Source organism: Thrips palmi, unplaced genomic scaffold (assembly GCF_012932325.1).
Source record: "Thrips palmi isolate BJ-2018 unplaced genomic scaffold, TpBJ-2018v1 HiC_scaffold_17, whole genome shotgun sequence".
Taxonomy (NCBI): Eukaryota; Metazoa; Arthropoda; class Insecta; order Thysanoptera; family Thripidae; genus Thrips; species Thrips palmi.
Window position 1 is genome coordinate 9874447 of NW_023144626.1, and position 16317 is coordinate 9890763.

At 62.9% G+C, this 16317-nt stretch overlaps 1 protein-coding gene across 1 annotated transcript in view; it reads left to right on the top strand.

The window, feature by feature from the left end:
- LOC117643452 (filamin-B-like) overlaps positions 1 to 16317 on the top strand; it is a 55769-nt gene that overhangs the window by 13850 nt on the left and 25602 nt on the right. The window contains 15 exon segments of the mRNA XM_034382367.1: positions 302 to 426; positions 5596 to 5726; positions 6161 to 6374; positions 6459 to 6576; positions 6752 to 7098; positions 7176 to 7304; positions 7608 to 7826; positions 8392 to 8617; positions 8698 to 8760; positions 8855 to 9121; positions 9197 to 9451; positions 9560 to 9697; positions 10080 to 10337; positions 10649 to 10873; positions 10959 to 11126. Coding sequence (XP_034238258.1) covers positions 302 to 426; positions 5596 to 5726; positions 6161 to 6374; positions 6459 to 6576; positions 6752 to 7098; positions 7176 to 7304; positions 7608 to 7826; positions 8392 to 8617; positions 8698 to 8760; positions 8855 to 9121; positions 9197 to 9451; positions 9560 to 9697; positions 10080 to 10337; positions 10649 to 10873; positions 10959 to 11126 — 2883 coding nt within the window.

A 16317-nucleotide genomic window follows, 5' to 3' on the forward strand; every position in this document is an offset into this window, starting at 1 on the left:
CCCCACCAATGGACTGCTCTCCGAACGAGGAATCCATTGGTGGGGTCACACGTTCGGTTCGAGTCCTGTTTCGCGACTCTGGAGCTCAAAACGCGTCTAGAGTTTTGGCCGCCTCCACCGGTCTTCTGGCCAACTGTGCCCGGTGCGGTAAACGCTTCCTGGGACTCGTGGACGGACGTGTCCCGCGAAGAATGGACCGCGTGTGAAATGGCGAAATTGCCGCCGACAATGTTCAATGTTCCGGCATTCCCCTCCGCCTCGCTCGACTCCCGACGACGCTGACGCTCGCTCCCTGTTCCAGGAAACGTGGACATCGTGAACGGCAACCTCAAGCTCATCCTCGGCCTCATCTGGTCCCTCATCGTCCGCTACCAGATCGGCCGCTCCAAGTTCCCGCCCAAGAAACTCATGCTGGCGTGGCTCCGGGTAAGTCAGTCTTTACGGAGGTTCGAGTTGAGGGCTTCGGGGTTCAGAACGACCGCCAGTTGGAAGCGCGGAGGAGAGTGGGCGGGTAGGTGCACTGTACCGGACGGGGCGGCCCGGCCGGGTCAAGATCACGGCCACGCCATACCTCGGGCCCCGCACGCAGCACAGCACGCACGCAGGGAGCGACGCCGTCCCAAGTCAGCGCGGGCCGCGCATGCTGCACGCTGCGGCGTGTTTCGGCGCGCTGCTCCACTCCACAGTGGGCCAGAAGACCAGTGGCGGCGGACAAAACTCCCGACGCGTTTTGAGTTCCAGAGTCGCTAAACAGGACTCGAACCGAACGTGTGACCCCACCAATGGATTCCTCGTTCGGAGAGCGATCCATTGGTGGGGTCACACGTTCGCTTCGAGTCCCATTTAGCGACTCTGGAGCTCAAGGCGTCTAGAGTTTTGGCCGCCTCCATCGGCCTTCTGGTTTACTGTACTCCGCCCCACACTGTGTGGCCTCCCCGCTGCCGGCTCCCCACGCCGCCGAATTCACCGCTGCTGCTGCTTTTTCCGCTTCCCCGTTACAATAACGCGCCCTTCGTGGCCACCGAGTGCAGTGCAGTGCAGCGCAGTGCAGCGCAGTGCAGCGCAGTGCAGCGCAGTGCAGCGCCGGGCTGCCGTGCGTTGTGTGCGCTGCCGGCGCTGCCTAAACGGCCGGCACGCCGCGCCGTTTCGAATCGCGCTCTGCCCGCCGAATGGCTCGTTAGAACGGGCAGGGTGGTTTGATTCTCCCGTCGCTGTCTCTCTCGCAGCGCTGTGGAACGCCGCACAGGTGCGAGAGAGACAGACAGAGGGCGCCGCTCGGAATCGAGCTGCAGTGCTAGGCCGCTAGGCCCACCGCCGCCGCCTGGCGGGGCCTGGCAGGACCTGGCGGTCGCGGTCGGTTCGGTTCCCACGCCGCGCATCTCCCCGACCCTTCATCGCTCTGTCTCTCTCGCACCCCTACGGGGCGCCCCATGGGTGCGAGAGAGACGGAGCGACGAGTGGCGTCTCCGGCATGAGCCTGCAGACACATCACATCGCCGCTCCCGCGCCATTTTGCTTTTCAACTTTCTGTGGGCACTAATGAGCTCTGCGCGGAGCACTGCGGCAAAGCTCAAGGAGAAAATGGCCAATGGGCGTGCGAGGGCGTTGCGGCCCGCGTACCGCGTGCCGCGGCGTGGAGGGGTGGGCCGGGCCTTGGGCCGGCCGGCGCCCTGTTGGACGCATTCCAGGCTCCAGGCCGCTCCAGGCTCCAGGGGACTTCCTGGAATCCCCTGGACCGTCCGGCCCGGCGGCGTCCGCGCGCACATCCCAGTGTCGTGCACTTACGTCCACCCAGGTCCTCCCCGCATGCTGCAGGCACACGGGCTCGAAAAACGCTCGGGTTCCTGCGAGAGGAACGTCCCCTTGACCCCGCCACGCGAAAAGTGAACAACCCTCGGCGGGACTCGAACCCGGGTCCCGGCCGTCACTGTCACGATGATGCATGCCGGCGAGGCGGACTGATGGCGAGTCGTTCGGGAAGTAATTCGCTCGAGTCGACAAGGCGCAACGCGCAGCAGGCTGGCCGTTTCCGAACAGGGCTTTCGTCGCTCTGTCTCTCTCGCACTCGCACGGCGTCCCGTTGGGGTGCGAGAGAGACGGAGCGCACGAGGCGACAGCGCGGCCCAACAAACGCGGCAGGTATGCTAAGCGCGGCTGTGGGAGTGGAGCCGTGGGCCGGACTGGCCGGCATGGCACGGGGCGGATGGGGCCAGCCCAGCCCTGCCCTGCCCGCCAGGACGCACAGTGGGCCAGAAGACCGGTGCAGGAGGTCAAAACTCTAGACGCGTTTTGAGCTCCAGAGTCGCTAAACGGGACTCGAACCGAACGTGTGACCCCACGTATCGATACCTCTCCAAACGGAATCCATTGGTGAGGTCACACGTTCGGTTCGAGTCCTCCTCAGCGACTCTGGGGCTCAAAAGTGCCTAGAGTTTTGACCACTCCCACCGGTCTTCTGGCCCACTGTGAGACGACCGCGCGGGGGGGGGGGGGGGGGTCGCTGGAATGAAAGAACAAATGTCGCGGCCGGGGCGCCGAGATGCTCATGACAGCCGTCGCGGCGTACACAGCGGCGCGACAATGGAGACGTCAACATGCCAACCAACGTGGTGCTGGCCCCGGTGTCGAGGCCTCGACCTCTCCGGCAAAAACGTCGGCAACCGGCACCGCGAAGCACCGTGAAGCACCGCGAGTGCAGGTCGATAACGATTATATTTCTGAAGCAGTGTGGACTGGACGGCCTCACGCCGGAAAGGGTAATATCATCCTTTTGAAGTAGCAGCCGGCCTCACGCCGCTGAAGGTAATGTTATCTTTGGACAGAATGGACAGAATACAGCAAGCATGCTGTGCTCGCCCTCGCTGACGCCCCCACCCCGAACCAACGGGTAGCTTGGGCGTGCCCACGGCGGGCCCGGGGCGTCGCGTGTCGCGCACAGTCCCTCGCGCCTCTGCCTCCGCGGCGTTGGCGTTAGCGCAGCACGACGGCTACCTTTGTCCCGGCGCCCCTAAAAGGCCCCGCCACGCTGCACCGCGGCACGAGCGCGCCTCCACGCGCTTGCTGGTCTTGTTCGTCATCGCTGATTGCGGCTTCACCCCCGCGCAAACTTGTGCGCTCTCCGGTAGTGAGAGTGAGAGGGTGTGTGCCGCCGGTTGTTCCATCTCTGTCGCTCTGGTCGCGAAACCCGGAGCAGTACGCTGCGCTGCTGCGTGGCCAACTGCGTGCCCCAGTGCCCCGCCGCCCAGGCCAGTCCACGCCCCAACACGCTGCGCACGCGGCGCACGCCCCTGCAGGCTGCTTCCGAGCAGTGCGGCGTCCTGCTGTCTCTCTCGCACTCACGGGGCAGTACGGCGGTGCGTAGGGGCGCGAGAGAGACAGCGAGAGGAATCGCTCGGCAGCACTTTGGTCGATCGTGTCCGCGCGGCGCGGCGGCGCCCTCATGCCGGCCGATATGGCGCCACCGCACAGGCCGTGTGTCAGTGCGAGAGAGAGAGTGGGCGTCGCTAAGCGGTACGTGGACGCAGCACAGGGGGCCAGCAACCGGAGCAGGCGGCCAAAATTCTAGACGCGTTTTGAGCTCCAGAGTCGCTAAATAAGACTCGAATCGAACGTGTGACCCCACCAATGGATTGCTCTCCGAACGAGGAATCCATTGGTGGGGTCAAACGCTCGGTTTGAGTCCCATTTAGCGTTTCTGGAGCTCAAAACGCGTCTGGAGGCCGCCTCCACCGGTGTCTGGCCCACTGTGCGGCGAATGACGCCAGTTCCGAGATTGGGGCTAACTCTGGCTCACTGCACTGTAAGAGGCTCGGTGCACGGCGGTGCACTGCATGATGCAGTCGCGTGACGTCATCGCGTCACCGCGAGGCGCCCCGTTGTATGGAGATGAGGTGACGAACGCCGCTGCAGCGGCTGCATGGCGGGACCTATGGGCGTGGCGGGGCGGGGCGTTGTCTGGCGACGCTTGCCCGTATCGAGGGGCGCGGTGGTGGGGCGGGGCGCGGCGGGCCGCTGCGGCCAGCAGACGATGTGGGCGTCGAAAGGCGACCGACACCTGCCCGATAAGTGAATGGACGGTGGAAACCGGTCGCCGTTGACACGGTTCGTCAAGGTTTGTTTGGAAGAGGCCCAAATGGAAGCAGCGACGGCGCGCGTGTGTGTTGTGTGTGTGTGTGTGTGTGTGTGTGTGTGTGTGTGTGAAGTGCATTACGCACTACTTGTCGACGGCCACGGCATCCACGGCGGCCACGCTGCCGGCGTCGTGACGCTGCTCCTTTGCGTGCCGCTGGCGCCGACGACGCCGACGACGCGGTGCCGCCACTCCCCGCCGCGCCTCCGCGCCTCCAAGGCCACGGCCAGCGTGCCTTCCTCCCACTCCGCCCCCGCCCCACCTGGCCCGGCAGCCCGGCAGCCCCGCGGCCCCGCAGCCCCGCAGCCCCGGCTGGTGGCACGACGCCGTCGTTTAGACGAGAGTCCGTTGACTCGCCACCTCCGGCTGGACCGGCGTCGCTACAGTGTGGCGGCGCCGCCCGGAGTGGAGACCTCTACGCACGACTCAAGGGGCCTAGGCCTAACCCTTGGGCCCCGAGCGGCAGGGCCGAGGCGGACGCACGCGCCTTGGGTCGGGCCCCGGCACGCCCCGTTCCTCTGAGCCTCCATTTCGTCGCTGTCTCACTCGCACTCATGCGGCGTCTCGTAGTGGCACGAGAGAGACGACCACTCTCTGGAATAGCTCGCTGCTGCGGTGGGGTCGCGCGCGCAGTCTCTCAGCGAGATCCGAATCAGAATCTCATCTCACTTTCAAATGCCCCGCTCCGCTCCGCGCTCCGCGCATGCGCGCTGGCGGTCAAGGTCCTTCCCATGCGCCGCACGCCGCGCCCTGCAGACTGATTCGTCGCTCTGTCTCTCTCGCACCTATACGGGTCGCCCCACAAGTGCGAGAGAGACAGAGCGTCGAAGACGACTCTCGGAATCAGTCTGCTGTTCTTCCAATTACGCTCCTCCAGCCGCGGCACTGCAAGGCTCGGCAAGGCTCGGCAAGGCTGGATGGCACGAGATTCAGTCCCACCGCTACAATTAATTGGGCCGCCATGTTTTCCTTCTCACATTAAAACGCGCCAACCGAGGCGGAGCGGTGCGGAGCTGCGGAGCGGAGGGAAGTCCTTCCCGCTGTCCGTGCCGGTGCGGGCCGGGCCGCCCGGGTCGGTGCGGTGGGTCGGGGAGCGCGGGCACGTTGGGCTGCCTACCCGCCGGGCGCAGCGCAGCACAGTGGGCCAGAACACCGGTGGAGGCGGCCCAAATCCCGGACGCGTTTTGAGGAGCTCCGGAGTCGCTAAATGGGACCCGATGAATGGAACGTGTGATCCCACCAATGGATTGCTCTCCGAACGAGGAATCCATTGGTGGGGTCACACGTTCGGTTCCAGTCCTGGTACTGCAGTCCTGGCCCACTGTGCGTAGGGCAGCATGTTCCACAAGTATACTCCGACCAAACCAGGTCTTCCCACTTTGGTCGGACTATAGTGTGCTGTGTCCCCTGAGTCTGCTCCTTGCCTGGACGTTCTTTCGCTCATCACGGCCTCCCCCTTGTCACAGGCCGCGCTGCCAGAATGCCGCGTCGACAACTTCACCTCGGACTGGAACTCCGGCATCACCCTCAGCGCGCTGCTGGACTACTGCAAGCCGGGCCTGTTCCCGCACTGGAAGGTCCTCGATCCCTCCGACAGGTAAGTCTGCCCCTGCCTTTCTCAAATCCTCTCTTTTCCATTTCTAAATTATTTTTCTTAAGACAAAAAACACTATTTTCGCTCTTGGCAAAATTTATTTTTTTTGAAAAAGCAACTTGATTGCGTGCGTTGTGACGTGTAGTAGTGTTAAGTGTCGCCGCGATGTCCGGCCTGCTGATAAGGCCCTCCTCGTGGGAACTGCGGTGTGCGGCGTGCCCACTCTGTAGACTCATTCCGAGGGTCGTTTTCGTCGCTCTGTCTCTCTCGCACTTGTGGGTCGTCCCGTATAGGCGCGAGAGAGACAGAGCGACGAAAACGAATCTCGGTTTCAGTCTGCTGGCGGTCCTTTCCCAGGCGGTCGCAAACTGTCGTCGCCGTTGTTGACGGCCTTGTCCTTGTCCTCAACGCGAGCGCTGCCGCATTGCTGTCCGCAGGGTGGAGAACTGCCGCACCGCCATGGAGATCGCCCGGCGCGAGTTCAACATCCCCATGGTGCTGGAGCCCGAGTACCTCGCTTCGCCCTACCTGGACGAGCTGTCCGGCATGACCTACCTGTCGTACTTCATGAAGGAGAACTCACCCGGCTTCCACGCCACCCTGCGCTGGGTCAACAACCAAATCCCACAGAACCCCGTGCGGAACTTCACGGTGAGAGTGGTACCCTAGAAAACCAAACTGAACCAAACCAAATAATCAATACAAATTAACCGTACGTGTTTCTTTCCTTTCCAGAGGGATTGGAACGACGGGCGCGCCCTGTGCACCCTCGTCAAGTCCCTGGGCGGCCCCGTGCCCGGCTACAAAGACATGTCCTTCGACCCCGACAGCTGGGAGTCCAACCTGAACGCCGGTTAGCCTCAGCGCCTCTCATTTACGGAAGGTCCCCGAGTCGCCGAGTCGGTGCAGCCTGCGGGCGCCCTCGTGTCCTCCAGCGTCGCATGTCACCTCCACGTCGAGGGCGCCGCGGCCGCCGGTTCGATTCCCGGTCGCATCTGTAATGGAGTTTATTTTTTTCGGACCTGCAGGAATCCAGGGCGGCAAACGGCTCGGCGTGGAGCCCATCCTGCGCGCCAAGGACATGGCCAACAAGGAGGTGGAGAACCTGGGCGTGATGGCGTACGCCGCCAACTTCCAGTGGGTCAGGCCGCGCTCCAAGCCGGGCGACCGCGTCGTGGCGTCGGCTGACTCGCACCACACGCGCGTCGACCAGCAGACGCACTTCAAGATCGAGTTCCTGGAGGAGGACATCGAGGCCCGGGAGGTGTCCGTCGAGGTGCAGGGGCCCGGGGGCAGCAAGCTGGACTGCCGTCTCAACCTGGGCCCTCGCGGCGGCACCGGCACTTTCATCCCCGTCCGAGCGGGCATGCACAAGGTGACAGGGTTCGATCCCCGTTCACGCCGTCTAATTTTCCCGTTTGTGTCCGTCACTAACCGCGCTGTGCTCCGCAGGTCATCATCAAGCACGAGGGCGAGGCCGTCAAGGGCTCCCCGATCCACTACCGCGCGCTGCCCGAGCTCACCAGCATCCACCACGTCGGCATGGAGCCCTGCGCCGTCGGCTCCATCGTCGAAGTGCTGGTGAGTTGCCGCGTGACCCACCCCAGCCCAGTGGACCAGAAGACCGGTGGAGGCGGACGAAACTCAAGACGCGTTTAGAGCTCCAGTGTCGTTGAACAGGACTCGAACCGAACGTGGGACCCCACCAATGAATTGCTCGCCGCACGAAGAATCCATTGGTGGGGTCACATGCTCGGCTCGAGTCCTGTTTGGCGACCCTGGAGCTCTAAACTCTTCTGGACTTTTGGCCGCCTGAGCCCATCTGTACAGCGTGTAAAGACCACACAGCAGCCCGTGTCTAAACGCGTCCTTCTCCGTGTCCAGATCAACTCGAACGGCACCAACACGAACGAGATCTCTGTGGTGGCGCGCTCCCCCACGGGCCGCGAGCTGTCGTGCCCCGTGCACGAGAACAAGGGCGTGCACAGCGCCACCTTCCAGCCGGACGAGGCCGGCGAGTGGACCATCGGCGTCATGCACGGCGGCCAGCACATCCAGGGCGGCCCCTTCACCTGCTTCGTCTTCGACCCCAACGGCGTCAAGGTAGGGCTTTACGCCGGGCCACGAGATCGGTGCACTGCAAACCTAACTGTCTACTAAGTACTACACACTTACAAATGCATGCTCGCAAGTACACACTTACAAACGCATGCTTGACGCCGTATAACTCCATGCGTCAAGCATGCGTTTGTACGTGTGTACTTGCAAGCATGCATTTGTGTGTACTTGGCCAAGCATGCGTTTGTACGTGTGTACTTGCAAGCATACACAGTAAGTGTGTACTTAGTTGGCAGTTAGGTTTGTAGTGTGGAGCCGGCCGGAATTCGAGACGCGTTTTGAACTCCTGAGTCCTACACTGGCATTTCCCGAAAGTACATTTTTTTGGAGTTTCTCTGTTGATATTTTGAGTAACTTTGCGAGGCCGCGGTGCTCTCAAAGTTGCTGAGGCCAAAGCGTCCCCGAGGCTCTTGTGTGGGAGAGTACCAGAATGTTTCTGGAGGGCGCTTTGACCACTTGTACACTGTCAGTTTTACGAGGTGGTGAAACCTCCGACGATGTTTCTCTAAACACGAAACTCGCAGTGAAACAAGTTATATTTTTTTTGCAGTTGGAGAACATGGACGGGGCGCAGCCGCACGCGCCGTTCAGCTTCGTGCTGGACACGACGGCGACGGGCGGGCTGGGCGACGTGGAGCTGGACATCGTGCACGAGCGGAAGTCCATCCCCCACCACGTGGAGCACCTGGGCGCCTCCCTGTACCGCGTCACCCTCAACACGGGTCGCGCCGGCAAGTACCGCGTCTACGTCTACTTCAACGGCCAGGACGTGCGGGGTGAGTCGGCGTCACTTTTCGTTTTCAAAATTAAAAGGCCAAAAACAACAACAACTTTGTGCCTGTCTCTCTGTCTGCAGGCAGTCCCTTCCCCCTGAGGGTCGGCACTCAGCGATCGAGAGAAAAGGAACGCATCAGAGCAAGTACGCATCACCAAATCGATAAGATTTTAATTGTCCCCTTTTCAAAATAAACGTCCACCTTTTGAGTTCACTACCATTAATATTTTTACAACAGACCTGGAGGAGAGGGAGGGGCTCAAGTCACCACAGCTGGTCGAGTCGGCCACGTCGCCGACGTTCAAAATGTCGTCGCCGTCGCCGGACCTCGACCTGTACCAGTCCAGCAGCGCCTACAAGACGGACGCCTTCGAGTCCAACAAGTACAAGTCCGACTACGACTCCAAGTACCGGTCGTCCAGCGCGGACTACGTGGACTCGGGGAGGTACAAGTCCGACTACGACAACAAGTACAACAGCAAGTACAAGTCGGACTACGTCACAGGTCAGGCTCGGACTTACTACTTTTTCTGATAAAAAGCCCATGAAAAGTTGCTGAATGTTTGAAATGGTCACTCAGAAAGCAGACACGTGTCGTCGCTGGAGACGGGGCTCAGCCGGTCGCACATCACGGACAGCTTGTTGAACGGGAGGTCCTCGCCGTACCTACGGCACTCCCCGTCGCCGGCGCCGTCACCAGTGCCATCCCCCCTGCCGGGCCTGTACCGCTCCCCCAGCCCCCGCCTCAGCCCCAGGGACAGCCCCAGCCTGCTCACGCCCCTCAACGCCTTCCACGTCAACGGCGTCACCGAGAAGAGGACGGAGAACACGCGTGGTACGCACACACACAACAAAAACTAACATTGAACAAGATTCGAACCCGAGTATCTCGATTGGCAGCCCAGCTCGCTTCCAACCGCGCTACCCCGTCCTTGTGTTGCAGTGACGTCATTGCTGAGCAGCGCCAACCAGCGCGACCAGAGGCGCGGCTCGTGGGACCGCGGCGACTCGGTGCTCGGCAAATCGCACAGCTACCTGCAACACGCCTCGGCGGGGATTCTCGAGGACAAGTACTCCACCTGTACGTGAAGCCGAGTGAAGTGAAGTGAAGCGGGGCGAGGCCGTGCCAGTTCGTAGTCTACCGGGCTGTAATTCCGTCTCAAAGTCACACACCATTTCTTTTCTATTTTTGCGAACGCCGCCCTCAGCGAAACCTTTACACTATCCAGACTATTTCCCTTCCTCTTGCTAGTTTCACCAGCCACTTTTTTTCTGTTTTCTCGTGCTGCATTGCAGGTGTAGAATCCTCCTCCAGTCGCGAAATCTCGCACTAACTCGCGCTTGCCCCTCGCGGGGGAGCGCCGCCTCACCGGAATTACAGCCTGGTGGACGACGCTTGTCGGTAAGGCTTACTAACAGGGCTAACGCATACTCACCGCCTCTCCCCCGCCTGCAACCCGCAGCTAACCTCGTAACCCGGGAGCAACAGCAGTCCTCGGGCCTGGCCAAGCGCGTGGTCACGCAGCACCAAGTGGAGCACGCCAAGGCCAGGCGCATGGCCTCCCCCCTGCCGTCGCCGCACCCCGACGACCTGGACGCGCCCGTGCACGGCGACGCCCTCCGCCTCGTGGCCGTGCACCGCACCGCCAGCTTCACCCTCGACACCTCCTTCGACGGCCACCCGGCCGCCGACCTGAGTGACGTCAACATTGAGATCTTGTGTAAGTGCCTGCGGGAGGCGACACACAGTGGGCCCGAAGGCCGGTGCAGGCGGTGAAAACTCAAGACGCGTTTTGAGCTCCACTTGAACCAAATGTGTGACCCCACCAATGGATCCCTCGGTCGAAGAGCCATTGGTGGGGGTCACACGTTCGGTTCGAGTCCCATTTAGCGACTCTAGAGCTCTAAACGCGTCTAAAAGTTTGGCCGCCTGCACCAGTCACCTGGTCCACTGTGCAACAATCAGTGTTCCTGAGTCATCGTCATTGTCCCCTTGACGTGTGCGTCCTGAATGCCTGAATGCCCCGCCCAGCGCCGTCCCGCCGCTCCGTGCCCGTGCGGCTGTCCCGGGGCGCAAGGCGCGAGCTGGTGGAGGCGCACTTCACCGCCACCGAGGTCGGCGAGCACGTGGTGGACGTGCACGTGCGCGGCGAGCAGGTCCGCGGCGCGCCGTTCCGCACGCACGCCTACAACGCGCGCGCCATCCAGGTCGGCCGCATCCCCAACGGCGTCCTCGGCCAGCCCGTCGAGTTCGAGAGTGAGTCTTCGAGTACCTCGAATGCTGGTGCGGAAAGCCGCACGCTCTGCTCAAATCCGATTTTCAACAAACCATAATGTTCTAGTCGACGGTTCCGGCGCTGGATCGGGCAACCTGGAGATCCTTGTCAACGGCGGCCACGTCACCAGCTCGGTGCGCACCCTCGGCAACCAGCGCTTCCGCGCCTCCTTCGTGCCCCACGAGCTGCTCACCCACGTCGTCGAGATGAAGTTCAACGGCGAGACCGTGCCCGGTGAGTCCCCGCTCCGCGCCGCACAGTGGGCTAGAAGATCGGTGGGGGCGGCCAAAATCCTAGACGCGTTTCTAGCTCCAGGGCCGCTAAGTAGGACTCGAACCGAACGTGTGACCCCACCAATGGATTGCTCTCCGAACGAGGAATCCATTGGTGGGGTCACACGTTCGGTTCGAGTCCTGTGTAGCGACTCTGGAGCCCAACGCACGGCCAGAGATTTGTCCGCCCACTGTGCTACGGTCTGCGTTCCGCTTCAGTGCCCCGCCCCCGCCGCGTAGGCAACCCTTCGAACGCCCGCGCTGCGCTGCGCCCGGGCGGCAGGCCACACCTCGGCCGGCCGCCTCGCCGCCTGGAGTTCAGGCCGCACTTCGGCCACCATTACCATTACCATTAAGGGCTAGACCACACATGATCGTATGCCATTTCGGGCCCGCACCACGCAGCGCCTTATTACCATTACCATTGAGGGCTAGGGAGGGGCTGGCACTCCTGTAGTGGGCGTTGGTGTGTCGTCGGGTAGGCCGCAGCTCCGTGTGCCCCATGTTATGTTATCTTCATGAGCCTTCTGCTTTCCCTGACGGACCAACAAGTTTAGGACTGCAGCCTACATTTATTTTCACATCTCTTTCAAGCGCTTGAAAAAGTCTTCCTGCGATTGACGGACGCAGTCCTGGTTACAGCGTGCCTATTTTCGGTGTGAGCGCGGTCCTCCTGGAGTGCGGTGTCGTCGTCACGGCGTCGCGGCGTCACGGCGTCACCACCACACTGTAATTGCCGTAACCACGTCGTCCCGCAAGGAGACTGTCAGGCCGCGGAGCCGCGCGTTTTATGAGCAGTGAGCTGCGCCTGCCGTCTGATTCCGAACACTGCTTCGTCGCTCTGTCTCTCTCGCACCCCTACGGACCGCCCCATGAGTGCGAGAGAGACAGAGCGACGAAAGCAGTGTTCGGAATCAGACGGCTGGTCGCCCTGTCTCTCTCGCACCCCTGCATGGCGCCCCGCGAGTGCGAGAGGGACGGAGCGGCGAAATAGTGCGGTCCGGGCTGCAGCGTGCCGTGCTAGTGCCGTGCCGGCCCGCGTCGCTGCGCTCCCAGGGCCCGCGGCGCGCTGCTGCCACTCGCTGCCGCTCGCCGCTTCCGCGACGCGAGGCTGGGGCGCGCGGCGCGCCTACTCTGTGAGAAAAGCGGCCTTTCAATTCATTTCCGAGTGCTAATGAAGCGGGTGGCCGCGCATGGCGCGTTTTGGCAGCGGATTCGCTCTGTCGGCACCTCTCAAAGGGAAAGCCATTGCGGGCTGTGTGTGTGTGTGTGTGTGTGTGTGTGTGGTGTGTGCGCGCGCGCGTGCGGTGTGTGTGCGTGTGAGTCCTCCGGAATGCAGCCACGGCCCGCCTCCGCCGATGATTCCCTGCCGGTCGGCCTGCCCGGCCTGCCTATCCCCGGCGGGCCGCGCGCTGCGCGAACTGTTTCCACCGTCCGGCGGACACGGCGGCGCCGGGACGACGTCGACGTCGGGCTCGAGTGGATCGGCGGGGACGGCGCGGCGACGCTCCACTGGCCACGCGACGCCGCGGCCAGTCTTCTGGTTTTCTTGCGATGCCGTCCTATCCGCCGTCCGCCCGTGGCGGTTGTGCTCTGGAATTCACCTCCACCTGCCCCGCCCTGCCCCCCAGTCCACCAGTGCGCTTCTTCTATTCTCTGGGCCGGTCAGCCCTGCGCTTCGCGGTGCTTCGCAGCCGCGGCGCACAGTGGGCCAGAAGACCGGCGGCGGCGGCCGAAACTCTAGACGCGTTTTGAGCTCCGGAGTCGGTAAACAGGACTCGAACTGAACGTGTGACCCCACCAATGGATTCCTCGTTCGGAGAGCAATCCATTGGTTGGGGTCACACGTGCGGTTCAAGTCCCGTTTAGTGACTCTGGAGCTCAAAACGCGTCTAGAGTTTTGGCCGCCGGCGCTGGTCATCTGGCCCACTGTGCGGCGTGGCCGTGGTGGCAGGGTTGCCGTCGTGGTGAGGCTCTCCGTTTCCGCGTTTCCGCGTCTGGTCGGAATGCGCCAGGCCAGCCCGGTGCGCCATCACAACAACAAGCACAACGAGCATCGAGCAGTGCGGCAAGGCCTGTTTCGGGGCCGCCAGCTCGCCGCCAGCTCGGGCGGCGCGGTCCGCCCCCCGCCCTAGATCACCGGTCGGCTCCCGACCCGCTCATCGGCGGCGACCGCGACGACCAGCACCGATACCCCGTCAGTCCCGACGATGTCCCCGAGTGCGAGAGAGACAGCACAACGAAAGCACTCTACATGTCCTGCAGGCCTAACGCCCCATGAACTTGGGCTCCATTAGCGACCTCCATGATAACCTGGAACACGTCCGAGGCGAAGGTATGCTCCGAGTGAAGTGGCCCTGTGCTCCGGGCCTCCGGGCTGGCGCACAGTGGGCTAGAAGACCGAGGGAGGCGGCCTAAATTCTAGACGCGTTTTGAGCTCCAGAGTCGCCAACTGGGACTCGAACCGAGCGTGTGACCCCACCAATGGATTGCTCTCTGGACGAGGAATCCAACGGTGGGGTCACAGGTTCGGTCCGCGTCTCATTTAGCGACTCTGGGGCTAAAAACGCGTACAGAGTTTTGGCCGCCTCCACCGGTCTTCTGGCCCACAGTGCGGCGGCGGCGGCGTTCCGGGTGTGACCTGGAAGACCTCCGGCCGGTTGGCGTGCGCGGCGCGGCGTTTATCGCCCTCTTGACGCCCCGCCGCGCGGCGGAGCGGGGCCAAGCGGCCCGCTGGCGGTAGGCCTGCCGCCTGCCGCCGTGCGGCCCCGCCCGTCCGGTGAACGGCGCCAGCGTCGCCAGCAAGGCCGGGCTGGAACGCGCTGGAGCTGCAGAACGCCGGCTGGAGGCTGATGCCGAGAGTCGTTTTCATCGCTCTGTCTCTCTCGCACTCGTGGGGCGTCCCGCGTAGGTGCGAGAGAGACAGAGCGACGAATCACGATCTCCTCAGTGTGCTGGAGGCTGCGTGGGCCGCGGTGCCGACAACGCCCTCACCGGCCCGGTATGGCGCGGCGGGGCGGGGCGGGGCGGGGCGGGGCCCACGCGAATTGTCGTGACCTCCAGCCTGAGAGGACGGCGAGGAGGACGAGGTGCCACCGTTGCGGCCCTAGTCAGTAGACACGCCCCGCCCCCCTTCCCCAGGTAAAATTTCGCGCACTTTTCTCTGTCGAGGGTTTTTATTTCGGCGGGCTCGGCGTTCAAACACTCGCTGGGCACCCCGCCGTCGACGCGTCCCCCCCCCTCTTCCCCGCCGGTTCGCCGGACCTCGCCATCCCGATTCATGTCAGTAGGCCACATAGCACGGCGTCCACGGCGTCCACGGCGCCGGCAACCCGAGGAGGGCCCAGTCCGCACAGTGGGCCAGAAGACCGGCGGAGGCGGCCAAAACTCTGGACGCGTTTTCAGCTCCAGAGTCGCTAAGTGAGACTCGAACCAAACGTGTGACCCCATCAATTGATTGCTCTCCGAACGAGCAATCCATTGGTGGGGTCACACGTTCGGTTCGAGTCCTAATCAGCGACTCTGGAGCTCAAAACGCGTCAAGAGTTTTGGCCGCCTCCGCCGGTCTTCTGGCCCACTGTGGGCCGCCCAGGCCTGCAACGGGGAGGCAATGGCGAAGGCAAGCGGTCCAGCAAATGAGACGTCAAAGCGGAGATTGGCGTGGGCGGTCCGGAGCGGCGCCGCGCCATCGCCAAGATGGCCAAGAAGGCGGGGGTGGCCGCGGCCGCGAAGATACATTTCAGGCAGGTCATCGAACTAGGATCCGGTCAGTGTTTGCTCAAACTGCGTTGCCCACACAGTAAACATTCGCCGAAGTTTTTCGACGTCCAGCAGGTTGCTGCTTACTTTACGGCGATCCCGCTAACATTGCTGGCATCACAAGCCACCGGAAAGGCGTCACGGACATATTTCATTTTTGTTTGTCTTGCCCGAATGTTTGCGGACATGCACGCGGCTTTCTCCGTTGTTTGCAATCAGGCCGGACCGTCTGTCCCTCTCCCCTCTCTGCCGGCACTCCCGACCTCGTCACGCACTTGCACGAGTGCGACACGGCTGCCTCGCAGCGCGCTGATTCCGAACAGTTTGTCGTCGCTCCGTCTCTCTCGCACTCGTGGGGCGTCCCGTAGGGGTGCGAGAGAGACAGAGCGACGGGGCTCCGCACCGAATGGCTCTGCTGTTCCATTATTCCCCGGAGTCACTCCCCGAGTCGCCCGGAGTCCCTGCGCTGCGCCGCGCCGCTGCAAGCACACTGCAAGCAGGCCGCCTGCTCCAGGCCCCGCCGCCTGCTCTCATTCAGCCAGACTCGCCAACCTTACCCCGCGCTGGCACGGCCGGCATGGCTGGCATCCACGAGCCGGCCCGCCACCAGACTGATTCCGAGAGTCGTTCTCGTCGCTCTGTCTCTCTCGCACTCACGGGGCGTCCCGTCTAGGTGCGAGAGAGACAGAGCGACGAAAACGACTCTCGGAATGAGTCTACAGTGTACCAACTGATGAACCGGTTGGCCGCAATGGCACGGCGTCGACCCGGCGGCCGCGGCCTGCGTGGCGCTTCGAGCTTCGAGCTTCGAGTCACTGGCCGCGATGCCCCCTCCTTCCTCCAGCACCTGCCCAACGTGCCTGCAGACTGATTCCGAGAGTCGTTTTCGTCGCTCTGTCTCTCTCGCACTCACGTGGCTTCCCGCATGAGTGCGAGTGGGACAGCGCGAATGAAAACCACTCTCGGAATCAGTCTTACTGGCCTAGCCTGCCCGGCGAGGGGGGTCTTGTGCGCGAACGCGTGGCCGTTCAAGCTTTATGCGTGGTTGACTTGCAAACAAATTATGAAAATGAGAGTGTGAGGATCGCCAAGCTTTGCATCGTAGTTAGTCGAGCCCCGCCCCGCGGCTTGCTTGGCTCCGCGCTTAGCCGCCGCGTCCGCGCGTGCTTCGCGGTGCTTCGCGGCGCTCCGCCACTGTCGCCTTTTCCTTTCCCCGCTTCCGCCGCTTCCGGTGTAGGGGCGTGGCGCTGCAGCTCATCATGCTGGCCGGCCGCTAATACGGCGGCCCGCTCGCCAACGTTATTGCTAACTTTCGACTGCCGCGTACGCCCCCTCTCTCTCTTTCTCTCTCTCTCTCTCTCTCCCTCTCTCTCTCTCTCTCTCTCTCTCTCTCT